Source organism: Macaca nemestrina, chromosome 15 (genome assembly GCF_043159975.1).
Source record: "Macaca nemestrina isolate mMacNem1 chromosome 15, mMacNem.hap1, whole genome shotgun sequence".
NCBI classification, from domain to species: domain Eukaryota; kingdom Metazoa; phylum Chordata; class Mammalia; order Primates; family Cercopithecidae; genus Macaca; species Macaca nemestrina.
Genome location: NC_092139.1, coordinates 30,428,297 through 30,456,268, shown reverse-complemented (window position 1 = coordinate 30,456,268; position 27,972 = coordinate 30,428,297). Strand labels below are relative to the sequence as shown.

Below are 27,972 nucleotides of genomic sequence, written 5' to 3'. Positions count from 1 at the left end.
ACTAAAAAATACAAAAAAAAAAAAAACTAGCCGGGCGAGGTGGCGGGCGCCTGTAGTCCCAGCTACTCGGGAGGCTGAGGCAGGAGAATGGTGTGAACCCGGGAGGCGGAGCTTGCAGTGAGCCAAGATCACGCCACTGCACTCTAGCCTGGGCGGCAGAGCGAGACTCCGTCTCAAAAAAAAAAAAAAAAAAAATACAAAAATTAGCCAGGTGTGGTGGGGTGTGCCTGTGGAATAGGAGGATCACTTGAGCCTGGGGAGGTCGGAACTGCAGTGAGCAGTGATTGTGCCTGTGCACTCCAGCCTGGGCAACAGAGTGAAACAATGTTTCAAAAAAAAAAAAAATCCCCAAAAAGACTAATGAAAAGAAAATGATTAAATTGTGGTGTGTCTATATATAATTTTCTACAGTCATTCAAAATGATTTTCAATAGTTTGGGGGAAATGCCCAATATGTACTGAGTAACTAATCAAATAAAAACCCACCCAGAACATGAAACCGTTATACAGTATGTGATTGCAGTCATATCCAATGCAAAGGACTGACAAGAGATAGTCCTATATCTTGGTGGTAATTATCTCCAGGATATAGGATGGCAGATAATTTTTATTTTATAATTAGAGGTTACGTTTGTTCCTTGAAAGTCTGTTTTAAAAATTAAAATGGGGGCTAGGCACAGTGGCTCATGCCTATGATCATGGCACTTTGGGAGGCTGAGGTGGGCAGATAGCTTGAACCCTGGAGTTTGAAACTAGCCTGGGCAACATGGCAAGACCCTGTCTCTACAAAAACATACAAAAATTAGCTGGGCATGGTGGTACATGCCTGTATTCCCAGCTACCCAGGAGGCTGAGGCGGGAGGATCACATGAGCCTGGGAGGCTGAGGCTGCAGTAAACCATGACTGTGCCACGGCACTCTAGCCTGGGTGACGGAGCAAAACCCCAAAGGAAAAAAAAATTAAAATGCACTGACTATATTAACTGCATTTTTTTTTTTTGAAATGGAGTCTCCATTTCAAAATGGCTGCATTTCCAGCCCAGGCTGGAGTGCAATGGTGCCATCTTGGCTCCCTGCAACCTCTGCCTCCCAGGTTCAAGTGATTCTCCTGCCTCAGCCTCCCGAGTAGCTGGTATTACAGGCACACACCACCACGCCCAGCTAATTTTTGTATTTTTTTTTTTTTAAGTAGAGACGGGGTTTCATCATCATGTTGATCAGGCTGGTCTCAAACTCCTGACCTTGTGATCCTCCTGCCTCAGTCTCCCAAAGTACTGGGATTACAGGCATGAGCCACCGCACCCTTCTAGGCGTGAGCCACCGTGCCTGGCCAACTGCATTTAAAAAAAGAGTATAGTGAAGGAAAGGGGAATGGGAAACAGCTTGAGGAACAGATAGGATTGAGGAAACATTTTAGGTTTGGGTGATTGATTATATTTGTGGAGTAAGACAAAAGGTCTGTAAGAAAGGAATGTAATTAAGATGCAAGAAAGCATTAAAAGATGTTGGACAGTCCTAGAGGATATAGTCTGCCATCCAGGACATAATAGGCAAATCATCCTTGAAGAAAGGGAGGGAGACTTTTTCAGACATGGGAAACAGATGAAGATAGTTAGTGGCACAGAGAAATTTTAAGGTATGGGAGAAAGTTGAAGGATAGCAGATAATCATTATTTTAAGGAAGAGGAAGAGTCAGGGATAGCTACAGACTGGTATTAGCAATTTGAGGAGATGGAAAAGGTTTGCAGGGAGCACTGGGGATGGGTCCAGGAGTGGATTAGAGATGTAGAAACTGATTGATTTCTAAGCAGTATAGATAACCCAAATGAAGTTGTTGAATAATGTCAACTGTAGCCAATGTTGGCTTGGTCTCTTTGACATAATCCAGTTTTAGGAATTTGAATACCCTATAATACAAATATATAGACTGAAGCACAATTTTAATTTTTTTCTATCTTTTGCCTAGGTCTGTATGATTGTATAGGACTTAGAGCTTTTTGTCCTACCAAATTATTAATTTCTTTATTCACATTAATTTTAATACCAGCACACTAATCTCATTGAACCCATGGTTTTACTACTATGTTGGGTTGTCAGAATCATCCATCATTTATAATTCCCGAGCTCCCAGGAGTCTTGAGCTGTGATTTGTTTGTTTGTTTGTTTGTTTTTGAGACAGAGTCTTGCTCTGTTGCCCAGGCTGGAGTGCCGTGGTGCAATCTCCGCTCACCACAACCTCTGCCTCTTGGGTTCAAGCGATCCTCCCAGCTCAGCCTTCTGAGTAGCTGGGACTACAGGCGCATGCCTAGCTAATTTTTGTATTTTTAGTAGAGATGGGGTTTTGCCATATAGGCCAGGCTGGTCTCAAACTCCTGATCTCAAGTGATCTGTCCACCTTGGCCTCCTAAAGTGCTGGGATTACAGGCGTGAGCCACTGTGCCCTGGCAATTTCTTCTTTTTAATAAGAGGGGAGAAAAGAGTTTTTGTCTTAAATAATTGGAAGTGAAAACCTCTGACCTTATCTTTGCTGGGCCCAGTGGAAAATTTATCAGGATCATTTGTAGAGCAGCCTGCTCTTTAATATGCTAGTTTACTTAGTTTATTTACTCCACTAAAATACACCTGACTTCTCAACTGGAACGTTCTTCAGCATTACTTGTTGGTCCGAGAGAATAGTAGTGGACAAAGTAGAAAAGGGATTAGTTGTGGTGAAAGAATTTCTGGGAGGGGAAGCAGTTGGGCAAGGGTGAAGGAATTGAAACTACTAGGGAAAGTAGCCTATGATTGAAGTTCAAGTGAGGCGTGAAGTGAGCTGATGAACTGTAAAGATTGTGGGAGGAGTTGAAGGTTGTGATGAGACTGAATAAAATATATTGCAGGAGGCAGGTAGAATGAATAGGAAGTTGTAGTTAGAGAGATTTTAGAGTTCAAGATCTAGAAAGAGGAACAATTCTCAGTATCAAGGAAATTTAAGGAGTTGTATGGGTTATCAGATAATTCCATTGAAAAATTGAGATCAAAATGTTAGAAGGGTACATAGCATTGATGTTAAAATTCCCGAAATGTTAATCCCCAGCAACAAATCATAGCATTTTTGGAATCCAGTTTCTACTGTACCTTTATCATAGTAGGTTTATCTCATGCACTGAATGTTCTCCCCCTCCCTCACATACCCCTAAAACTTGTCTAGCACTGAATATGCAATTTAGTATGAATTTTCTAACTGAAAGATTTTTAGGAATCTTGTAGTCAAGATAATACATTTTAGGATTCATTCTTTGGTCACATAACTCATCAGTAGCAGAGTCAGAGCTAGAAACCTTAATTTCCCAATTTTTGGTCTGTTCTACTAGTTGTTACCTGTTATTTAAAAAGCAGCAGGAACTCTTCTTTCAAACTAATTAGGAACCTCTTAAAATAGCATGGAGAGACAATATGCAGTCTTAAATGGTTTTGGAAACCTCAGTTAGAAGGGAAGCAGTGTCAAAGCTGACTCTTCCTGCATTCATACTATGTTCTGCAGGTAGTCAACACTAATCAGGTGCTGACTGCCAATTACTGAGTTGTCCCTCTATTAAAAATAAGCATTTGGGGAACCCCCAAAGTAGTGCTTGTCATAACTTACTCTCCACATATATAATCTGGGGATCTTGTTAAAATGCTAGCTCTGATGTAGTAGGTCTAGAATAGTTTTGAAGTTTGGGCATTTCTGACAAGCTCCTATATAGTGCTTGTCCTTTTGTTTTAAAGACCACACTTTGAATAGAAAGGCCCTAAAGGATTTCTGTGGTACATAGTTTGAAAATGTCTTTTAAAATATGAGGACAGGTACGCAGCAGCTTATGCCTATAATCGTAGCACTTTGGGAGGCCAAGGAGGGAGGATTGCTTGAGGTCAGGAGTTCAAGACCAGCCTGGGCAACATGGCAAAACCCTGTCTCTACAAAATAATTAGCTGGGCATGGTGGTGGGTGCCTGTAGTCCTACCTAGTCGGGAGGCTGAGGCATAAGAACTAGAACCTGGGAGGTGAAGGTTGCAGTGAGCTGAGATCACACCACTGCACTCCAGCCTGGGCGATGGAATGAGACTCTGTCTTAAAAAAAGAAAGAAAAACAAAACTATGCGAGGAGAGAGATGTTAATTAGCTTGACTGCAGTAATGTTTTTCACTATGTATATCAAAACACACAGTTTTTATTAAAAATAAATCATTGCAATACACGTTTTACAGAAAAATAATTTAATACATGATACTGCGTCTCTGTTTCTTTGTTTTGTTTGAGACAGGCTCTCACTCTGTCTCCAGGTTGGAGTGCAGTGGCGCAAGCTCAGCTCACTACAACCTCCACTTCCCAGACTCAAACAATCGTCCCACCTCAGCCTCCTCAGTAGCTTCGACTACAGGCGTGCCCCACCATGCCCAGCTACTTTTTAAATTTTTTTGTACAGACAGGGTCTTGTCATGTTGCCCAGGCTGATCTCTCACTCCTGCGCTTAAGTGATCCTTTCACCTCAGCCTCCCAAAGTGTTGCAATTACAAGCGTGAGCCACAGCACCCAGCCTCTGTTAGTTGAATCTATTAGATTTTATTTTGTTCAGGCTTATTCTGAAATTCCTAGGAGTATGGGTTAGTACCGTGTAGTGGTTTGGAGGTAGTACATACCAGAGCCTTGGCTGAGACATCTGCAGACTGGCTACTTATGCCCTTGTTTCTAATCTATGACTAGAGCCCCTCTGGAAGGAAAAGGAATCAACTATATTTAGCCAACAGTAGCAGTAGCTTTCAGTCTGACATTTCCTGTTAGTGTTCTTCCCTCCTTTCTATCCCTCCAGTTGATGTCATTGCTTTGAATAAATGACAGCTCCTTTCAAAAAAGGTCTGTGGGTACTTCTACTCTAAATCACTAGCTTTGAACTTTTTGTGTACCATTGTACTGAGGCGGGGGATATCAGGGTCTAGTCCCTGGGAAATACGTGCACTTCGTTCTCCTAGCATGGGAAAACCAGACCTGCCTCAAACTTGAATTAATATTAATAGCCAGTGGAAACCAAGAAACAACAATGGTAAAGTTATCTGTGCTTGTGATAAAGTAGTACCGTTTATAAGGATTTTGAAAACTTGACTTTGTTCCTATTAATATAGGGCCTCCTGAAGGCTTATTTGAAATACGAACCAGCATACCTAATAGTTCTGAATGGCCACAAGTATTCCTGTGCCCTTGGACAACCCATCACTCTATCTCTAGATGTTAAATTCAGGGAGTATTCATTATTTTTCTCTCCCCCTTTCTTTTCCCCTCTTCTTACCCAGACTGAGCACAAATGGATCAGATGATCCCGAAGATGCAGGAGCTGGTGAAAATAGGAGAGTCAGTGGGAATAATTCTCCATCACTCTCAAATGGCGGTTTTAAACCTTCTAGACCTCCAAGACCTTCACGACCACCACCACCCACCCCACGTAGACCAGGTTTGTATTCCAGCTCTCAGTACTCTCATAAATAATGTTCTGGTTGGCAATTAATTCTCAGGTAAGTGTCAGGAGATTCTTTTAGGTGAATTTTCTGCGTGTATTTTTACATTTAAGATTTTGGGGCCGGGCGCGGTGGCTCACGCCTGTAATCCCAGCACTTTGGGAGGCCGAGGCAGGCGAATCACAAGGTCAGGAGATCGAGACCACGGTGAAACCCTGTCTCTACTAAAAACACAAAAATAATGAGCCGGGCGAGGTGGCGGGCGCCTGTAGTCCCAGCTGCTTGGGAGGCTGAGGCAGGAGAATGGCGTGAACCCAGGAGGCGGAGCTTGCAGTGAGCTGAGATCCAGCCACTGCACTCCAGCCTGGGCGACAGAGCGAGACTCCATCTCAAAAAAAAAAAAAAAAAAAAAAAGATTTTGGAAGAGAATGATCTTTCTGTAGGTAACCAAAAGTGCCTTTTTCCTAAGTTTTTATTCAAGGTGACGTTACTGAGGCAGTGCTCTATTGAGAATGAAAATGACATGTGCATAGTATAAAGTATAGGCGGTACAGATAACATTGCAATAACATTGCACCTTTCTTACATGGTTTGTAACTATAACATAAATGTATTAAATAGTCAAGGATTTGGTTGCTTATTCCCAGTATATCCTTTAAAAAGTTAGTAAATGAAAACCCAACAATGCTAAATGACTCAGATTTTAAATAAAAAATACACAACAGATAAGCATATTTTAGGTAGTAAAAATGTGAACACCTACAGTTAGAATATCCATTTCTCTGGTAGCCAGAACAAATCTTTAATCTTATCTTTTATTATTTCTCTCTGCTAATATATGGGCAGGGAATGCAGTGTAGTTAAACCAAATATTACTGGAAAAGTACATTAGTTCTCTGCAAATCATTTTCTTTTTTTTTTTTTTTTTTTTTTTTGAGATGGAGTCTCACTCTGTCGCCCAGGCTGGAGTGCAGTGACCGGATCTCAGCTCACTGCAAGCTCCGCCTCCCGAGTTTACGCCATTCTCCTGCCTCAGCCTCCCGAGTAGCTGGGACTACAGGTGCCCGCCACCTCGCCCGGCTAGTTTTTTGTATTTTTTAGTAGAGACGGGATTTCACCGTGTAGGCCAGGATGGTCTCGATCTTTGTGATCCACCCATCTCGGCCTCCCAAAGTGCTGGGATTACAGGCTTGAGCCACCGTGCCCAGCCTGCAAATCATTTTATATTTTTTGTAGAGATGGAGTTTTGCCATGTTGCCCAGGCTGGTCTGGAGCTCCTGAGCTGAAAGTGATCTGCCTGCCTGGGCCTCCCAAAGCGTGGGAATTACGGGCATAAGGCACTGCAACCACATCTTCCCCTTTTATAGATAATTTGAAAAACAGTATATTGTGAGTCTTTAAGATGTCTTTATTATAAACTTGTTGACCTCCTCTAGACATTGTTTTGTCCACAAGTATTTCTTAAAGGTGTAATATATGACCAGTTACTATTTGTAAGAATATTATTGCTTATCAGTCAGACCTTCTATATTATTAACCAACATAAAAAATTGGTCTGTAATCTGCAGGGTTTCACAGGAAAGCAGTTTTAAAGAGCTGGAAAATTAATAAATGAACTTAAAATACCAAGGAATATTAATGATTTCCTATTCTAAAAGTTTTTATTTCCTATGACATCAGGAGATCAGACAACCTGTACATGCTTTGTAATTAATAATGGGACATAGGGGTAGACAGGACCGAAGAAGTAAACAAGCCTATTAAGTGGCAGCGTTGGTTATTTCCATTACTTATTTCTTTAAGTAATTTTCACCTGTGTATCTACATCTTAAGTTTTATATTTGTCATCTGCCTTTTATTTGTTACAGTTAAAATTCTATCCTGAATTTTAGAAAATAAAAGATTTTTTTCCTATTTTCCCCAAATCTTTTATAGCATCTGTCAATGGTTTACCATCTGCCACTTCTGAAAGTGATGGGTCTAGTACAGGCTCTCTGCCACCGACAAATACAAATACAAATACATCTGAAGGAGCAACATCTGGATTAATAATTCCTCTTACTATATCTGGAGGCTCAGGCCCTAGGCCATTAAATCCTGTAACTCAAGCTCCCTTGCCACCTGGGTGAGTAACTTTTGAAATTAACATACATTGTCTTTAGTCTTCTCCATAAGCCTGCTTATTAATAAGGAGAATAATAGTAAACAACAGTAAACTCCATTGTTTCAATCACTCTTTTTAAATTGCTTTATTTTGAGATGGAGTCTTGCTCTGTCTCCCAGGCTGGAGTGCAGTGGCGCGATCTCGGCTCACTGCAACCTCCGCACCCTGGGTTCAAGTAATTCTCCTGCCTTAGCCTCCCGAGTAGCTAGGATTACAGGTGTGTACTACCAAGCCCGGCTAATTTTTGTACTTTTAGTAGCGACGGGGTTTCACCATGTTGGCTAGGCTGATCTCGAACTCCTGACCTCAAGTGATCGACCCACCTCAACCTCCAAAAGTGCTGGGGTTACAGGCATGAGCTACTGTACCCAGCCGACTGTTTTTATGATATTATAATTGATTTTGGGGGATCTAGAGTCAAAATGAACAAGGAAAACGTACCATATTTGAAATCTTCAGGGCAAAGTGGAAAAATATATTTTTTCATCAATGGACCCTGAAAGTTAACCAAGGCCAATTAATAAAATAATCACCTAATTCTAATTGCTTTTTTCTTTGAGGGGGGAAAAAAATCCCTTTTTAATATCAAAATTTTTTTTCATCATAAAATCATCATAGGCTGGGCGTGGTGGCTCACGCCTGTAATCCCAGCACTTTGGGAGGCCGAGGCGGGCAGATCACCTGAGGTCAGGAGTTCGAGACCAGCCTGGCCAACATGGTGAAATCCCATCTCTACTAAAAATACAAAAAATTAGTCGGACATGGTGGCGGGTGCCTGTAATCCCAGCTACTCGGGAGTCTGAGGCAGGAGAATTGACTGAACCTGGAAGGTGGAGGTTGCAGTGAGCCAAGATCATGCCACTGCCCTCCAGCCTGGGCAACAAGAGCAAAACTCCATCTTGGGGAAAAAAGAAAAATCATTATAGCAAAGTGATAGATAATTCCGAAAACAGAGAAAATTTGTGCTCATAATCCCATTTTAATCTCTACTGATTATTTTAAGACTATTTTCATAGATTGTTTTTAAGATACTCAAATGTAATTTTTTCTTGTTTATTTTTTATTTGTTTGTTTGAGATGAAATCTTGCTCTGTCACCCAAACTGTAGTGCAGTGGTGGGATCTTGGCTCACTGTAACCTCCACCTTCTGGATTCAAGTGATTCTCCTGCCTCAGCATCCCAAGTAGTTGGGATTACAGGCACCTGCCATCATGCCTGGCTAATTTTTTTTTTTTTTTTTTTTTTTTTTGGATATGGAATCTTGCTCTGTCGTCCAGGCTGGAGTGCAATGGTACAATCTTGGCTCACTGCAACCTTTGCCTCCCAGGTTAAAGTGATTCTCCTGCCTCAGCCTCCTGAGTAGTTGGGACTACAGGTGCCCACTGTCACACCCAGCTAATTTTTGTATTTTCAGTAGAGACAAGGTTTCACCATGTTGGCCAGGCTGATCTTGAACTTCTGACCTCGAGTAATCCACCCGTCTCGGCCTCCCAAACTGTTGGGATTACAGGTGTGAGCCACTGTGCCCTAATTTTTGTATTTTTAGTAGAGTTGGGGTTTCACCATGTTGGCCAGGCTCATCTTGAACTCCTGACCTCAAGTGATCTGGCCGCCTCGGCCTCCCAAAGCGCTGGGATTACAGGCATGAGCCACTGTGCCTGGCCATTTGTTTCCACTCAAATCCTGATTATACCCTGATTGACAGTGACTTCAGTATCCTAGCTTGAATGACCTCAAGCCTCTTTAGGATGTATTTTCTCCTAGAGCAGATACTTGCATAGAAGAAATTGAATTCACTGTGTGCCACCGCCTGAAGATTACATTTCTTCACTTTATTCTTAAATTGTATTTGTATCATCTTTCTAAACTGATATCCTTATTTGCCTTAGTTCAATAGTGGTCATTTAATGGAAAAAGGCAAAGACAGGATTAAAAAGCCAAGTAACTCATGCAAGTATTTTACCAGCCTTCTAATTTTGTATTTAAGTTGGGAGCAGAGAGTGGACCAGCACGGACGAGTTTACTATGTAGATCATGTTGAGAAAAGAACAACATGGGATAGACCAGAACCTCTACCTCCTGGGTAAGTATCTGAATTTAAAAAGAATAATTTTATTTAGTCAGAATTGTGGATTACATCTGTATAGTCTTCCCTACATTTCTATTTTACTTTTTCCTGTCAACCCTTTCTCTGTCCACTTTGTTTTGTGGTAAGTACAAATCAGAAAGAAGAGAGCTAGACAACTGATTAATTCAGAATCTGATAAATGATTTTTGTTTTCACTCATATTTCTTTCTTTTTTTCTTTATTATATAGAAACAACATCTTGCTATGTCACCCGGGCTGTTTTTGAACTCCTGAGCTCAAGCCATCCTCCTGCCTTGGCCCCCCAAAGTGCTGGGATTATAGGTGTGAGCTATCACGCCTGGCCCTATTTTCACTCATTTCTGACCTAAAGATTCCCTAGGTCGGCCGGGCGCAGTGGCTCACCCTATAATCCCAGCACTTTGGGAGGCCAAGGCAGGCGGATCACAAGGTTAGAAGATTGAGACCATCCTGGCTAACACGCTGAAACCCCGTTTCTACTAAAAATACAAAAAAAAAAAAAAAAATAGCCGGGCGTGGTGGCAGGTGCCTATAGTCCCAGCTACTCAGGAGGCTGAGGTGGGAGAATGATGTGAATCTGGGAGATGGAGCTTGCAGTGAGCAGAGATCATGCCACTGCGCTCCAGCCTGGGTGACAGAGCAAGACTCCGTCTCAAAAAAAAAATTTTTTTTTTCCTTGACTTTTCTTGTCTAAACTGTTTACCTGTTTACTAATACTGTAGTTTGAGTATTAGTTTCTTCAAGAGTAATTATTTAAATGAATAAGAATTAGAGCCCCATCATATATTAAAATGAAATTCTTATTATATTTAAAAAACTATAATAGCAAAATCATTTCAAATTAATTGGGGAAGTTAAGGATATATTAATACATGGTGTTAAGCTTTTAACATTAACGTTATAGTGCAGGTAATCCCAGCACCTTGGGAGGCTGAGGTGGGCGGATCACGAGGTCAAGAGATCGAGACCAGCCTAGCCAACATGGTGAAACCCCATCTCTACTAAAAATTTAAAAATTAGCTGGGCGCCATGGTGTGCGCCTATAGTCCCAGCTACTCGGAAGGCTGAGGCAGGAGAATGGCTTGAACCTGGGAGGCGGAGGTTGCAGTGAGCCGAGATTGTACCAGTGCACTCCAGCCTGGAGACAGAGGAAGACTTTGTCCAAAACCCCCCCCCCAAAAAACCAAGAAACTTTATATAAAATAATTGGAGAAAAAATATTTTTTAATCCAGAGGAATGTCAGTAGCAAACATGGGAAAATACTTAACCTTGTTAGTAATCTGAAGGAAATATACCCTGAAAAGGTACTGTTTTAGTTATTAAATTAGCAGATAATATCAAGTGTTGGTGAGGAACTTTACCTTATTAATTGCTGCTGTGGCTGGGCACAGTGGCTGATGCCTGAAATCCTATCACTTTGGGAGGCCAAGGTAGGATGGGCGCTTGAGGCCAGGAGTTTGAGACCAGCCTGGGTAGCATAGTGAGACCCTGTTGCTATAGAAAGTAAAAAAAATTAGCTGGGCATGGTGGCATATACCTGTGGTCCTAGTTAATCAGGAGTCTGAAGAGGGAGAATCTCTTGAGCCCAGGAGTTCAAGATTACAGTGAACTGTGATCGTGCCACTGTACTCCTGGTCATCAGAGCCAGACCCTGTCATCCTCCCTGCATCTGCCCACCATAATTATATATTAATACATACCATAATCCTCTATGTGAAATTTATCCTAAAGAAATAATTCAAAGGAAGAAACCATTTGCTGCATTAGGATATTCATTGTTTTATTTTTTATAACATCAGAATATTAGAAACCAGCCTAAATAACCAACCAGGTAGAAATCATGAAATCATTCGATTCATTTATGAATTATGTTCATAATCAACACAATCAATTATGTTTCACATGTTTTATTTAGAACATTTGTATCAATATTTACTTACGTATTTTGTACCCATTTAAAATGATAGGAAGTTGGCTGGGCTTGGTGGCTCATGCCTGTAATCCCAGCACTTTGGGAGGCCGAGGTGGGCAGATCACCTGAGGTCGGGAGTTCGAGACCAGACTGACCAACATGGAGAAACTCCGTCTCTACTAAAAATACAAAATTGACCGGGCGCGGTGGCTCAAGCCTGTAATCCTAGCACTTTGGGAGGCCAAGACGGGTGGATCACGAGGTTGGGAGATCGAGACCATCCTGGCTAACCCGGTGAAACCCCGTCTCTACTAAAAAATACAAAAAACTAGCTGGGTGACGTGGCGGGCGCCTGTAGTCCCAGCTACTCGGCAGGCTGAGGCAGGAGAATGGTGTAAACCCAGGAGGCGGAGCTTGTAGTGAGCTGAGATCTGGCCACTGCATTCCAGCCTAGGCGGCAGAGCGAGACTCCATCTCAAGAAAAAAAACAAAACAAAACAAAATGAGCCAAGCGTGGTGATGCATGCCTGTAATCCCAGCTACTCAGGAGGCTGAGGCAGGAGAATCGCTTGAACCCAAGAGGCAGAGGTTGTGATGAGCCGAGATCGCGCCATTGCACTCCAGCCTGGGCAACAAGAGGGAAACTCTGTCTCAAAAAAATAAAAATAAAAAAAGATAGGAAGTTAGTTGTGTTCTTGCAGAAAATTTTGTGTGTGTTTGATTTATTTTTATTTTTATTGTTGAGATGGAGACTCCCTCTGTTGCCCAGGCTGGAGTGTATTGGCATGATCTCAGCTCACTGTAGCCCCCACCTCACAGCTTCAAGCAGTTCTCCTGCTCAGCCTCCCGCGTAGCTGGGACTATGGATCTGCGCCACCACGGCTGGCTAATTTTTTATATTTTTAGTAGAGATGGGGGCTTCACTATGTTGGCCAGGCTGGTCTTGAACTCCTGACCTCAAGTGATCCACCCACTTTGGCCTCCCAAAGTACTGGGATCACAGGTGTGAGCCACTGCACTTGGCCAAAAAGTGCTTTTTGATATCTGTCCGAAGCTATAAATTCAATTTGCGTCCCTGTTATGATTGAAACAGTGAAAAGAACATTGAATAGAAGCTCAAAACTTAATGACTGTTTGAGACTTACTCGCTAAATATGTATTGCATTTTAAGAACCTAGCTAATGTATCTTACGAACTTTCAAGAAATAAATTTTTAGAAACATTTCTCTTAAGTTTACTTACAAACTATTTAAAAACGCATAAAAGAGTCCATATAAATTAAAAGTAGTTTCTCAAGGTAAAATCTTCCGTTTCACAAGTATTTGTTGAATTAGCTTGTTTTTTTTTTTTCCTGATTTAGCTGGGAACGGCGGGTTGACAACATGGGACGTATTTATTATGTTGACCATTTCACAAGAACAACAACGTGGCAGAGGCCAACACTGGAATCTGTCCGGAACTATGAACAATGGCAGCTACAGCGTAGTCAGCTTCAAGGAGCAATGCAGCAGTTTAACCAGAGATTCATTTATGGGGTGAGCAGGCTGTTGTTTAATAAACTAGTAAGAGTATTTTGTTTCTAGCCCCTTCCAGCATATGTCATGGAAAGCACTAAAAAGAAGGTGCAAGTAGCATGGCAACCCAGTTGTTGCTGTTAGTAGGTATTATTTTTAGACCTCGTCTGGGGTATTCTGTGTGTGATCTAGTCTTTCCTTTTAGTAATTTGCTTAAGTCCAACTTCCTTTTCTTTTTAATGTCAAAAATAAGCAAAAAAGAAGTTAGGACAACTTAAAATTCATGAACAAAAGAACAGTAAAAATAAACTCAAGCAGCTTGAAAATAATTAAAACATTTCTAAATTTGCTAGTGACTTGGGTCTAAGAGCATCTGACTCTAACGTGGTTGTACAAAACTGATGATAGAGTTTAACCACTTTTTACCATTTGGAGGTAAGGCTTACCTAAAAAATTATTTGGTACTCTGGCAGACTGAAGAAATTTGATCCTTTATAGGAGTATGCTTACCGTATTATTCTGTCTTTAAATCTTTATTATCTTTGATATAAAATCATTTCCCTTCTGGAAACAAATGCTTTAAATTTTACATATTTTCCTATAGAGCAATATTGCAGTAATAGTGTAAGTACACCAAAATCTTCCTTTGCTATGCAGTCTTTGGTGGTAGGAATTTTATAATCTCTCAAGTCATACAGTATCATTGATCTTTTCTCTGGAGGAAAAGGAAAATAATCCATTGAGAAATTTGATTCTCTGTGCCAAACAAGATGGATTTGTTATATAGAACCTAAATGGAAGAAAATCAAATCTTAAAAGAGCTCAGGAGAAAATGCCCCTCTCCATCACCATCTCTTCCCCTCCACTGCCATTGGTATCATCCCTGTTAGAATTCATCAGCGTAAAACAGCACCTTTCACATTCCTGTCCTGACCAGGCATGGCTTTATCCCTTTTCTTCATACTCTTGCCTATTCCTGATACCTCATCATCATAATAGTCAGCACTCACTGATGTAGACAAATTCACCTTTATTAGCAGCCTTCCCTTTGTTCCCTGCTTATGACTCAGGTACTTTTCTTTCATATAACAATTTTTCCTGCCACTTTCTCTGAACAAATGTTAACTATATTTCCCCTCCCAGTGGTTTTAAAGCTGAAATTAATTGTGTCTCTTGTGTACTTTACCCTTCTTTTCATTTTTTTTTTCTGTGCTATTTTACATCTTCCTTTCTAAATTATAATCACCTGTGGTGTGCCTGGCCAAATTTCTTCTAGGTTTGAATGCCTAGCTTGCCCGCCTTCTTTAAAACTAGTTTCCACATGGGTGTTTAGTGGAAAGAGCATGGGCTTTGGAGTCAGACACGTCTGGGTTCAAATCCTGGTTCCACAGTTAACTTTCTCTGTATGACTTTGAGTTAGTTACTTAACCTTATCAAGACTTATTTCTTTTATCTGTAAAATAAATACAGATATAAAATTGCCTCAGTTTTTCTGAGGATTCTTTAAAATAAAGTTCCAATATATTTGGCACGTACTGAATGCTTAGAAATGTTAGTTCCCATCTCTTCTCTTCTTCATATTCACCTCTGTATATGTACCCTTTATCTCATTTTTGCATTACATAATCTTTCAAAACATTCTTTTAGAAGAGAGATTTAGCAGATTTCTGGAGCACCAACTGTATATTTTGACTACTGTAAACCTGACCGATTTAGGACTCAGGGTCTTTGGAATTTTTTTTTTAAGGGCAGCTTCTCCTTCATCATCTTGTTCCCCCCCCCCACCAATCCAACATAATCTGAACAATTTTCTGAAATTTTTACTCTTTGTACTTGATGTAGAGTGGTTTGAAATCACATAGAATCTAAACAGCCTATTTTAGTTAACATAGCCAAAGATATAAGCTGAAATGAATTAATTTAACATCCTTAATAACATTTACTTTAAAAATGATGGGGTGTTGCTGAGAAATAGTCTGTTTATTGAGTATATGAAGTGGCCTTTGGCTGCCATTGTTGTTGTGACTGTTACTAGCATACAGAAACTGTCATACACCCAGCATTTTAAGTCTCAGAGTGGATATGGTTGATGATAAAACACTGTGTAATGGTTCTTCCTAGTCCATGGCTTAATTGTGCATGTCCCTAGTTTATCTGTCCAGGGAGAGCCAGTGGGGTTGGCTTCAGTCTTAAAATTGTCAGTACAGTATGTCTTGTGCCAAACATTTCAGACCTCATCTGTAACTTGGGCTCAGACCTTTTGTAGTGTTTCCTGCTGGCCTCCCTGTCCTCACATCTTTTCATAATCGTGTCTATCAGGAGGAGGAAGGCAGTTCTCGACAGCACTAAATCCAAGTTATTATATCAGTAGTGTAATATATCTCATATCCTTCAAGACCTCATCAATCAACCAGGTTTCTGTAATAGGCCAGTGACAGGGGGTTGGAGGGGATGGGTAAAGAAACAAAAAGAGATAGCAAGGGAGCTGCTCTATGTTGAGATTTAAGAGAAACAACCAAATGTAACGTAAGGACTTTGTTTGGATCCTGATTTTAACAAATAAGCAATCATGCATTTAATTACAGATTAGGTATTAGATGATAAAATTAACATTGATTCTTTACTACATGTCATAATGACATTGTGATTATGTAAGAAAATGTCAACTGGGTGCAGTTACTCATGCCTTTAATCCCAGTACTTTGGGAGGCCAAGGTGGGCGGATTGCCTGAGGTCAGGACTTTGAGACCAGCCTGGCCAACACAGTGAAACTCCGAAACTCCATCTCTACTAAAAATACAAAAATCAGCTGGGCGTGTGGCACGCGCCTGTAATCCCAGCTACTCAGGAGGCTGAGGGAGGAGAATCACTTGAACCCAGGAGGTGGAGTTTGCAGTGAGCCGAGATCCTGCCACTGTACTCCAGCCTGGGTGATAGAGCAAGACTCTATCTCAAAAAAAAAAAAAAAAAAAAAAAGAAAAAAAATTTTTAGAGAGGCATGCTAAAATATGTAGAGGTAAAATAATGTTTGATTTTCGCTTCAACAAAGAACAGGAGAAAAGAGATAAAGAAACTTGGCTAAGTCTTGATCAGTGTTGAATCCTGGTGCTGGGTATGTGGGATTCATTGTCCTATTTTACTTGTTTTTTTTCTTCCCCATAGTAAAATTATGTTTTATGCAGTTAGACTCTTGTTTATCTTACTAAAGAAGAAAGGGTTGAACCAAGTCTTACAGGGTAACCATATAATTATCTCTACTTAATTATACATTTAAATCAAAACATTTAATATCCCTACACGGAGTCAGCATGACTTTTGTTTTCTTTTTCCGAAGGTTGACTCTTACTTTGCTTTTATCTTATCTAGCCAAATCTTTCTCTCCACCAATGTGATCACTGGAAACAGAACTTTTAAGAAGGCTTCCATACAGTTCTAGGCTCATTAACACTTTCCAGCTGGAATCCTTTCCTTTCACTCATCTGACAGCCCACTCTTCCTGTTCCCCCAACTCTCTTCTCATAATTCTTTGTATGTCATATGTTCAGTATTTGATCTTCTGTTTTTGAGTTACACATGCAATATTTTTCACCGTCATCTGATGATTCTGGATACTGGTATTATAAATTACTTTTGCGGGGGGGTTATATGTTTTTCTAATTTTTAAATTATTGATGTAAAATTTGTAGCACAAAGGAAAAAATGGTCATTTTGGGGATGAGAATTACATATTTGTATAATATTTTAATTTTAAATAATTTTAAATGTTAGGTAATGTTTGCACAGGTTTTTTTTAAACCAAACCAAAGTGTATTGGCATTTATCCATAACCATGTGACACTTCTTTAAGATGGCAAACTCTCTGTGTTATACATTGCCAGGAAAGGAAAATCAGAACTCATAAGCTTGCTGTCAGATAATTTGTTGTTAATAGTTTCATCACTTCTTGGTTCTTTTTAGAATCAAGATTTATTTGCTACGTCACAAAGTAAAGAATTTGATCCTCTTGGTCCATTGCCACCTGGATGGGGTAAGTCACCTGAGTTTCTTCACTGAATTCTGTCATTTCATTTTTTTTCTTCCAATTCTGTCATTTTAAAACAGATATTTATGTCTGATACTGTGCTGTTGCTTAAGTGAATGTCTGGGAAGTTTTTTTTTTTAATGTATCAGTTTAATTTACAAGTAGGCGTTAAATTCCCCAAACATTAAGTGGACTCTTTAAAACTTTCATTGGCACTCAGAATTATTTTACTCTTCTACAGTTTAAAAATACTGATCACCCAGCAATAAAAAAGGAATGGGCTGTTGATACACACAGTAGGTCTGGGTGGACTTCAAGAGTAATTTGCTTAATGAGGAAAGTCAGTCTCAAAAGATGACATCCTGTGTGATTCAATTCATATAACATTCTCAAAATGACAAAACTAGAGATGGAGACCATATTAGTACTTGTCAGGAAACAGGGTAGGTGGGAAGTGGATACAAATATTAAAAGGTAATGTGATGATGACGATTCCATCATACAAGATGATTCTGTATCTTGATTTTGGTGATAGGTGATTACGTAAATGTATACATGAGATAATGCATAGAACTATACATTTACAGAAATGAACTCAGCTTTTAAACATGATGAAAATTTAACAATGTTTGTGGTTAACAATAATGTACCAATGCCACTTCTGTGGTTTTGATACTGTACTATAGTTATATAAGATGTCACCTTCGGAGAAAAATGAAGTATATGTGAGACTTGGTGCAATGTTTTACATCCTGTGAGTAATAATTAATTCAAAATAAAAAGCTTTTAAAAAAATTTGTGATCACATTGGTTCTCCTAAAACAAGGCTCAGAGTTTGGTTAAGTTGGCATTATCTGATAGAAGAGTGGAAGGAGCACATGTGAAGGTGTCAACTTCATGCTCTACACCATGGAGCTCATGAGCGTGTCCTGTTATTGAGGATATTTGATAACCTCAGTTATTAAAATAGACCTTAATAGACTTTAAGCTGGACCTACCCTACTAGGTTCTATTTTATAGTGTTATGTAATACTCATAGCATTATAGCAAGGTTTCAGAATAAAGATGGCAATATAGAAAGTTTTGCATAGAAGCAAGATAATAATATAATAGAAAGTGGACAGCAACATAAAGTCCATTGTGGAACCAGAGTTTTGTCTTAAAGAGCTGAAGATATTTCATAATATTGGGATAAATTCAGAAAGTGATATTTCTAGATTGGGAAAAATTGGTCCTCAAGATACATTGCTCTAGCAGTACTGAGTAATGGAGAAAAAATATTGGTGTGTTAGGATCACATGAATGGGGTTAATAAATGCTACTAGTGGTGTACACTTTTCTTTGAGAAATCTCATTGCTCTTATTTAAAGGTATCTATTCTCAAAACACTTCTGTGAGTCAATAAGGTAAAAAATGTATTAGGCCATACTTACAACTGTTATTGTTATTAGCTTACAACAACAGGGGGACATACGAAAGTTGTGGGCCAGGTGCAGCAACTTATATTTCATAATCCTAACACTTTAGGAGGCCGAGGCAGGTGAATCACTTGAGTTTAGGAGTTCAAGACCAGCCTGACCAACATGGTGAAACCCTGTCTCTACTCAAAATACAAAAAAATTAGCTGGGCGTGGTGGCGTGTGCCTGTAATCCCAGCTGCTCAGGAGGCTGAGGTAGGAGAATCACTTGAACCTGGGAGGCGGAGGTTGCAGTGAGCCGAGATCACACCATTGCACTGCAGCATAGGTGACAGAGCGAGACTCTGTCTCAAAAAAAAAAAAAAAAAATTAACCAGGCATGGTGGTGCTTGCCTATAGTCCCAGCTACTCTTGAGGCTGATGTGGGAGGATCGCTTGAGCTTGGGAGTTTGAGGCTTCAGTGAACCAAGATCACGCTATTGCACTCCAGCCTGGATGACAGAGCAAGACCCTGTCTCAAAAAAAGAAGAAAGTAAGTTGTGAGTTTCTGTCTTTACCAAAGCCTGGCAGCCTGGAGTTAAGGAGTCCTCTGTTTCTGTTGAAGCCTAAGAGTGGTCAGTGAATGGTTAGTATGAAGCACTTTAGAAGAGGGGATGTTGCCCTTACAAGGCATATTAAACTTAACCTGTCAGATTGTGTTCCCAGACATTGATGGTTTTATTTTTAGAGTTTCCCAGCTTTATTTCTAGAGTTGTATGCCTTATGTTAAAGAAGGAGAAAAAAACTCATGCACTAAAAGGATATATCCAAATGATATGTATTTATCCTCTTAATTTTATTGCAGGCCAGGCATGGTGGCTCACACCTGTCATCCCAGTGCTTTGGGAGGCCAAAGTGGGAGCATTGCTTGAGCCCAGGAGTTGGAGACCAGCCTGGGCAACATAGTGAAAACCTGTCTCTATAAAAAAATACAAAAAATAATGTGGGTGTGGAGGAACACCTCCGTAATCCCAGTTACTTGGGAGGCTGAAGTGGGAGGATCACCTGAGCCTGAGAAGTCAAGGCTGCAAGTAGGCCAAGATTGTGCCACTGTGCTTCAGCCTGGGCAACAGAGTGAGACCCTGTCTCAAAAAAAAAAAAAAGTTGCAGAAAAACTGTGACTTGCTTCATGGTTATGGTCAGAGACAAACTGTTTTACTCCTTCTCTAGGGCAGGTGTAGAAAAAATTGCCTCTTGCTTATAGAAACCTGAATTGTGAGCTACATTTCCTTTATCAGAAAAGCCTTTCCTGCAAGCTGGTCCTTGCCTTGTGTATTCATCATTTTGTTTAACATCCAGATCTTTCTCATTTTTACTTTAGCCAACAATACTTTGCTAAAATACTGTGTTAAAGATCCAGCTTAGCCAGGTTATTAGAGTCTTGTTCTGTTATCTTACAGTCTGCTTATTTTTAGGTTTCACATTTCACATGTTGAAGTAGTGCCCCTTCCTATAGGTGTTTATGATTATCCTACTCGGACTGAGCGCTACTTTATAACCCGCTGCCTTTGGGGCATATACCTTACTTGTAGAACCAGTGACAACACTGGTACTATATCAGATGAAGTGACCCACCTGACATACTTTCAGGATTGACCCAGGTTGATAGAATCCCAGATTACAGCCTGCACCCTTTCAGACTTTTATATGCTAAGACTAGACATTACTACCTCATAAGCTGACAGTGAAGAATTTGTTTTTTAGAGATGGGATCTCCCTGTGTTGCCCAGGCTGTTCTCCGGCACAGTAATTGCACACTACAGCTTTGAACTCCTGGCCTCAAGCAATTTTCTTGCCTCAGCCTCCTGAGTAGCTGGAATTACAGTTGTGTGCCACCATGCCTAGCTAGGCAATGAAGAATTTTTAACACATGCACATACTATAGAGGGTAGAGAACAAAGAACACTTTTGGTTCACCAGTATTATTTAATAGGGCTTTGTGTAGGTGCTTCTCCAATCAAGTATGAAGATATTTCCTAATTTTCCTAGTTACTGTGAAAGAATACATAGAATGACAAGAAGTATCTGTTTTTTACTGTTTTATTCATTATTCATCAAGTCAGGAAGTGTTCTAATGTGCATTTGAATTTGATGTTCAGTAATTTCAGTATTGTTTATCATGTGATTTTTCTTTTTTTTTTGGAGACGGGCGCCCAGGTTGGAGTGCAGTGGCCGGATCTCAGCTCACTGCAAGCTGCATCTCCCGGGTTTACGCCATTCTCCTGCCTCAGCGTCCCGAGTAGCTGGGACTACAGGCGCCTGCCACCTCGCCCGGCTAGTTTTTTGCATTTTTTAGTAGAGACGGGGTTTCACCTTGTTAGCCGGGATGGTTTCAATCTCCTGACTTCGTGATCCGCCCGTCTCGGCCTCCCAAAGTGCTGGGTTTACAGGCTTGAGCCACCGCGCCCGGCCTATCATGTGATTTTTCAACAAAGAAATCAGTTCTACGGCCACAGCACTTCCTATCATTAAGTAGATGAGCCTTCAGTTCACAAGTGTGTCAAGGCTGATCTCAGCAGCATATACTTAGAATATATACGGGAGAAATATTTGCTATTAATTTTCTCTTGCCTCATGTTATCTTCTGAAAGGAAAATCTCGGTCTGAAATCTGAACTTTGCCGACAGGTAAAGATGAACGGCAATTACAGTGGCTCACACCTGTAATCCCAGTACTTTGGGAGGCCAAGGCTCGTGTCCAGGAGTTCGAGGCCAGGCTGGGGCAACATGGTGAAACCCTATCTTTACGAAAAATACAAAAATTAGCTGGGTGTGGCATGCCTATAGTTCCAGCTGCTTGGGTGGCTGAAGTGGGAAGATTGCTTGAGCCTGGGAGGTCAAGGCTGTAGTGAGCTGTGATTGTATCACTGTACTCCAGCCTGGGCAACAGAGTGAGACTGTTTCAAAAAAAAAAAAGAAAAAAGTTGAGTATGTGCTCAGCTATATACTTAGGGTATTATTTTTAGGTTATAAAAATTATTTGAATATATATTTTTAAACAAGAAAGTGAATTCTGGCCAGGTGTGATGGCTCGTGCCTGTAATTCCAGCACTTTGGGAGGCTGAGGCAGGTGAATCACCTGAGGTCAGAAGTTCATGATCAGCCTGGCCAACATGGTGAAACCCTGTTTCTACAAAAAATACAAAAATTAGCTGGGAGTGCTGGCGGGTGTCTGTAGTACCAGCTACTTGGGAGACTGAGGCAGAAGAATTGCTTAAACCTGAGAGGTTGAGGCTGCAGTGAGCTGAGATCGCGCCACTGCACTCCAGTCCAGCCTGGGTGACAGAGCAAGGCTCCGTCTCAAAAAAAAAAAAAAAGAAGAAGAAGAAGAAGAAGAAAGAGAGAATTCTGTATTCTGCAAATAAATTTTTAAAATTTAATGCGACTGCCAAGACATGAACTTACCTTGCTGTCATGTTAACAGGAGCAAGCTGTAACACTGTGGGTGATTATGTTTTTGTTTAGAGACAGCCTTTGAGTTGGTGATAAGCTTATGCACTGAAGATGCCTTGACCAGCAAAACCTATGTGTCATGAGAGGCAGAGTCCCACTTTTCTGTATATTTTGCACATTGGAGTTCTATTTTCATTTTAAGCTCAGCTGACATAGAAGGTAGCTTTTTTTTTTTTTTTTTTTTTTGAGATGGAGTCTCGCTCTGTCGCCCAGGCTGGAGTGCAGTGGCCGGATCTCAGCTCACTGCAAGCTCCGCCTCCCAGGTTCACGCCATTCTCCTGCCTCAGCCTCCCAAGTAGCTGGGACTACAGGCGCCCGCCACCTCGCCCGGCTAGTTTTTTGTATTTTTTTTAGTAGAGACGGGGTTTCACCGTGTTAGCCAGGATGGTCTTGATCTCCTGACCTTGTGATCCACCCGTCTCGGCCTCCCAAAGTGCTGGGATTACAGGCTTGAGCCACCGCACCCGGCCAGAAGGTAGCTTTAAATGTCAGAATCAAGTTTATGATACTCACTAGTTACATCCATTGTAACCTCTGTTATCACTGCTACTTGAAATCATAGAATCAGTGTTGGAAATAAATATTACCAAATACGAATTGACAAGACTATAATTTGGCCTAAAACTGATCCAAATGATCTCAAGTGTTATTTGAGAAATAGTTACCAATTTTTCTTTTTCTTTTTTCTTTTTTCTTTTTTGTTTTTGAGATGGAGTTTTGCTCTTGTCGTCCAGACTGGAGTGCAATGGCACGCTCTTGGATCACTGCAACCTTTGCCTCCCAGGTTCAAGCGATTCTCCTGCCTCAGCCTCCCTAGTAGCTGGGATTACAGGTGCCCACCACCATGCCCAGCTAATTTTTGTATTTTTAGTATAGACGGGGTTTCGACCCTATTGGCCATCCTGAGGTCATGAGTTTGAGACCTTAGCCTCCCAAAGTCTCCCAAAGTGCTAGGTCATGAGTTTGAGACCTTAGCCTCCCAAAGTGCTAGGATTACAGGCATGAGCCACAGTGGCCAATAGTTAACCAATTTTTCAAACCACAGGAAATAAAAATTAGCCATGTCAACCTGGATTAAGCTTAAATTTTTGTTTAAAATGCTGATTTTTAGAAACTAAGCTTTTAAAGAAGTTTGAATTCATTCTATGATCTTTAATACATCAGTTATTCATTTTGAGACATGTTGAACAAATAAAAAATTTAGGATACAGGAAGAGTCCCATCTTTTGAAGAATTCATTGGTAATGGGACAGAGAAGTCAGTAGTTCAAAATTAGCAGAACTTAAATTAAAATTTCAAGTCTATTTAACTTGTTTAATTAAAAGAGAATATTATACCCACTTTTTTTTTTTGAGACGGAATGTTGCTCTCTCGCCACGCTGTAATCCAGTGGCACCATCTCAGCACACTGCAACCTCTGCCTCCCAGGTTCAAGCAATTCTCCTACCTCAGCCTCTCGAGTTGCTGGGACTGCAGGTGCACACCGCCATGCCCAGCTAATTTTGTGTTTTTTTTGTATTTTAGTAGAGACGGGGTTTCACCATGTTGCACAGGTTGGTCTTGAACTCCTGAGCTCAGGCAATCCACCCGCCTCAGCCTCCCAAAGTGCTAGGATTACAGGCGTGAGCCACTGTGCCCGGCCAATATCCACATCTTCTAAACCTTAATGGGGAAATCTCAGGAAAGAAGGTAAAATTTTGTAGACTGGGAACAAGAAAACAAGGAGAATTCTAAAGCAAGAGGCAGTTGGGGAACAAGCAGCAGCTTTAGATGCAGTAATTAGAGAACTGAGTTCTGTTTCCTATCCCTTGTATAGAAAGTTACTATAGATATTTAGGATTTTGGAACTGGGTATATTAAGGAACGAGATATGTTAAGTATATTAAGAAATAAGGTCTTTTCTAGTTGAATAATGCCTGGCATATACCAAAAAAATTACATTATTTCCTTATTTTATGTATATTTTTATATATTATGTGTGCACGCACATGCACATATATATATATATATTTGTGTGTGTGTGTGAGACAGGGCTCACTGCAGTCTTGACCTCCCAGGTTCAGGCGACTTTCCTGCTTTAGCCCCACAAGTTGCTTCTGTGTCCCATTACCAATTAATTCTTCAAAAGATGTGACTTTTCCAGTATCCTAAATTTTTAATTTGTTCAACATGTCTCAAAATGAATAACTGATGTATTAAAGATGACAGAATGGATTCAAACTTTTTAAAAAGCTTAGTTTCTAAAAATCAAATTGCGTAAGTTGCAGGGCTAAGGCAGGAGGATTGCCCAAACCTGGGAGGTCAAGGCTGTAGTGAGCTGAGATCACACCACTGCACTCCAGCCTGGGTGACAAAGTGAGACCTTGTATCCAAAAAAATTATATATATATATGTGTGTGTGTGTGTGTATGTATATTTACATATACAAATGTATATTTAATGTATATTAAATATATATATTAGTGGGCTGCCAGCACGGCCCACTAATTTTTTTATATTTTTTGTAGAGATGAGGTTTCACCATGTGGCCCCGGCTGGTCTCAAACTCCTGAGCTCAAGCATTCTACCCACCTTGGCCTCCCAAAGTGCTGGGTTTACAGGCCTGAGCTACCCCGCCTGGCTCCTTATTATATTTTAATGAATGAAATGATGTGGTATGGAAAAAAAAAAATCCCTAAATGGAGACCTGAGTTTCCATCTCATCTCTGCTACTTAATTCTGAGGTTTCAGGTAGATTATTTAACCTATCTGAGTTTTCTTATCTTAAGGATAAAGATGAATTCACCTACCCTATGGGACCATTAAGAATAAAATGAAGGTCCTGTGTGAAAAACCAAATACCTGTTCATTATTCTTGCTGCTGTTGGTTGGATTGAGTAGAAAGGTCCTATGATTAGGACATTATAAAGTATGTCTACGTAGCTTCTAAGATGTAATACTTCTATAACTTCAGTAAGGATGTGCATTTAATAGTCAAAGAATAAATTAAACCTTTTAAAGCTGTGATTTAAAAACTGTAAAATAAACAATGCAATGAGAAATGGGCAAATTCAGATAATTTTATTTTACCTTGAGCAAGAAGACTATGCCAATGCTAATTCTTTGCTTTCCCCCGCCCCTGCCTTTCCCAAAGAGAAGAGAACAGACAGCAATGGCAGAGTATATTTCGTCAACCACAACACTCGAATTACACAATGGGAAGACCCCAGAAGTCAAGGGTAAGAATAGTTACTTGTGTATATTTAATCTCTTAAAGATTATACCTTATTTCTAACAACTGAAGAAAATCAAAGTTCATATTCTTTTGCCAAAGACCTAAAACATTAATCACCTACATACTTTGGAAAGAGAAAATTATACTACTATTTTCATCTAATGGAAAGTTTGAAGATTTCTTCAAAGTACAGGAAAAATCTTTGGCTGGGCATGGTGGCTTATGCTCATTATCCCAGCACTTTGGGAGGCCAAGGAGGGAGGATTATTTGAGGCCAGGAGTTCAAGACCTTTGTAACCAGTGAGACCCTGTCTCTACAAAAAAAATCCCCAAAAGTTGGGTGTGTTGGCATGTATACCTGTAGTCCCAGCTACTTGGAAGACTGAGGTGGGAGGATCACCTGAGCCCAGGAAGTCGAGGCTGCAGTGAACTGTGATTGTGCCAGTACACTCCAACCTGGAGGACAGGTTTAGGCCTGTTTCAAAAAAAAAAAGATAGAAAAAACAAAAAAATTACCTGGCACATGAGAATATACTTATTAACATATATATATTATTTTTAATTACTAAGAACAGATTAGTGATTCTAAATCAGGATTTCTTAACCTGAGATCACTGGTTAAGAATCCAGGGTATGTGGCTTCAAGGGGGAAGAAAATACATACTCAGTTTTATTACTCTTTACTGGAAATTTAGTATCTTCTTCCATTATGAAAGTAGGCTACTACTATGTAGGATTAAGAATGCCTAGGACTTTGCTATCAGTAGAAGTCAAAGGATGTTAAAAAATATTCTGTGGTGGCCGCGCGCGGTGGCTCAAGCCTGTAATCCCAGCACTTTGGGAGGCCAAGACGGGCGGATCACAAGGTCAGGAGATCGAGACCATCCTGGCTAACACGGTGAAACCCCATCTCTACTAAAAAAAATACAAAAAACTAGCCGGGCGAGGTGGCGGGCGCCTGTAGTCCCAGCTACTTGGGAGGCTGAGGCAGGAGAATGGCGTGAACCCGGGAGGCGGAGCTTGCAGTGAGCTGAGATCTGGCCACTGCACTCCAGCCTGGGCGACAGAGCAAGACTCCGTCTCAAAAAAAAAAAAAAATTCTGTGGTTGTTGCAGATATCTCTAAATACTTGTTTACATACATCATTACAAGGACTTGCTAGTTAATTTATTAATAAAGAGATATATATATTATCACAAGGTTCTCTCTTCGTTGCCCAGGCTGTTCTCAAACTCCTGTCTTTAAGCGATTCTCCTGCCTTAGCCTCCTGAGTAGCTGGGATTACAGGAATAATGTTTTGACAATTATGTGTATATAATGGTTTATCTTTGTAACATTTTATACTAGTATGCATATTAGTTTGCTAGGGTTGCCTTAACAAAGTACTACAAAGGAGGTCGCTTAAACTACAGAAATGTGTTGTCTCAGGGTTGTGGAGGGTAGAAGCTTGAGATCACAATGTCAGCAGGGCCATGCTCACTCCGAAGATACTAGGAAGTGATCTGTGCCAGGTCTTTCTCCTGGCTTCTTGTAGCTCCTTGGCTTGTGGCAGCATGAATCCAGTCTTCACATGGCATTCTTCCTGTCTATATGTCTATCTGTACCCAAATTTCCTGTTTATAAGGACATCAGTCCTATAGGATTAGTGGCCCACAGTACTTCAGTATGACCTCATCTTAATACATCTGCAGTAACTCTGTTTCCAAATAAGGTCACATTCTGAGTTATTGAGGGCCAGGATATAAACATGCATTTGGAGGGAGGACACAGTTCAACTCATAACAGTCTATAATACTATGCATTTATCAGACTGCCAGAAGGTTCCATTCTGCAAGGAATTTGGCAGACTGTACAGTCAGAGGACACAGTCCTCCACAAAACTGCTGCGCTCACTTCAGACATCAGCTACAATATTGGGGGTCCACAGGACGGCTCCCGACCAACTGCCTACAAATTTTGGGGCCCCCACCACCACTCTTAGGTATGATAAGTTACTAGAAATACTGAGAACTCATTGAAACCTCTTCTAGTCACATTTGTTATAGAGAAAGGATGCAAAATAAAACCAGCAGAAGGAAGAGGTGCACAGGGCAGAGTCTGGGAAGCTCTGAACATCCAGCATTGTTGTGGGACAGTGTACACTGAGGTTGAGTATCACCAACCAGGGAAGTCTCTGGTATCTAGGGTTTTTATTGGGGCTTGATCACATACTGCCTTCATGGCTGACCTTTTGTCTCCAGTCCTTACTGGAGATTTGAGCTAATGCCCCCTTAGTCTCTAGTTCCTCCAGAGGTCGGAACTGATGTGCCATGTCCCACAACCTCCATTATAAATCGCATTATTGACTGTCCAGTGATCAAAGCTTCCAGGCAAACAAGGATATTCCCAATACGCAGTGCATTCCAAGGGCTTAAACATCACCACCAAATTGCTAAGGGCAAAAGCCAGACCTCTCTTTTGGTATAATTATAATTTGAGCACAGATAGTCCATGGCTCAAAAGTTTTAAAAACTTTTGTTCTGAAGGTATGGTTTAGGTTGCACTGAGCCGAGATCACACCACTGCATTCCAGCTTGGGCAACTCTGCCTCAAAAAACTAAAACTAAAAATAAAAGAAGATAAGCTTTAAACTTAAAATAGCTTTTTCTGCCTACCAAC

The 27,972-nt window shown here is 40.6% G+C and overlaps 1 protein-coding gene across 7 annotated transcripts in view; it reads left to right on the top strand.

Annotated features, from left to right (window-relative positions):
• LOC105496239 (itchy E3 ubiquitin protein ligase) overlaps positions 1 to 27,972 on the top strand; it is a 137,496-nt gene that overhangs the window by 68,838 nt on the left and 40,686 nt on the right. For all 7 annotated transcript variants that reach the window (XM_011766439.3, XM_011766437.2, XM_071079474.1 and 4 more), the window contains 6 exons: positions 5,311 to 5,468; positions 7,408 to 7,597; positions 9,624 to 9,719; positions 13,017 to 13,191; positions 17,128 to 17,197; positions 25,234 to 25,318. In XM_011766439.3, coding sequence (XP_011764741.1) covers positions 5,311 to 5,468; positions 7,408 to 7,597; positions 9,624 to 9,719; positions 13,017 to 13,191; positions 17,128 to 17,197; positions 25,234 to 25,318 — 774 coding nt within the window. The remainder of the gene's footprint in view (positions 1 to 5,310; positions 5,469 to 7,407; positions 7,598 to 9,623; positions 9,720 to 13,016; positions 13,192 to 17,127; positions 17,198 to 25,233; positions 25,319 to 27,972) is intronic.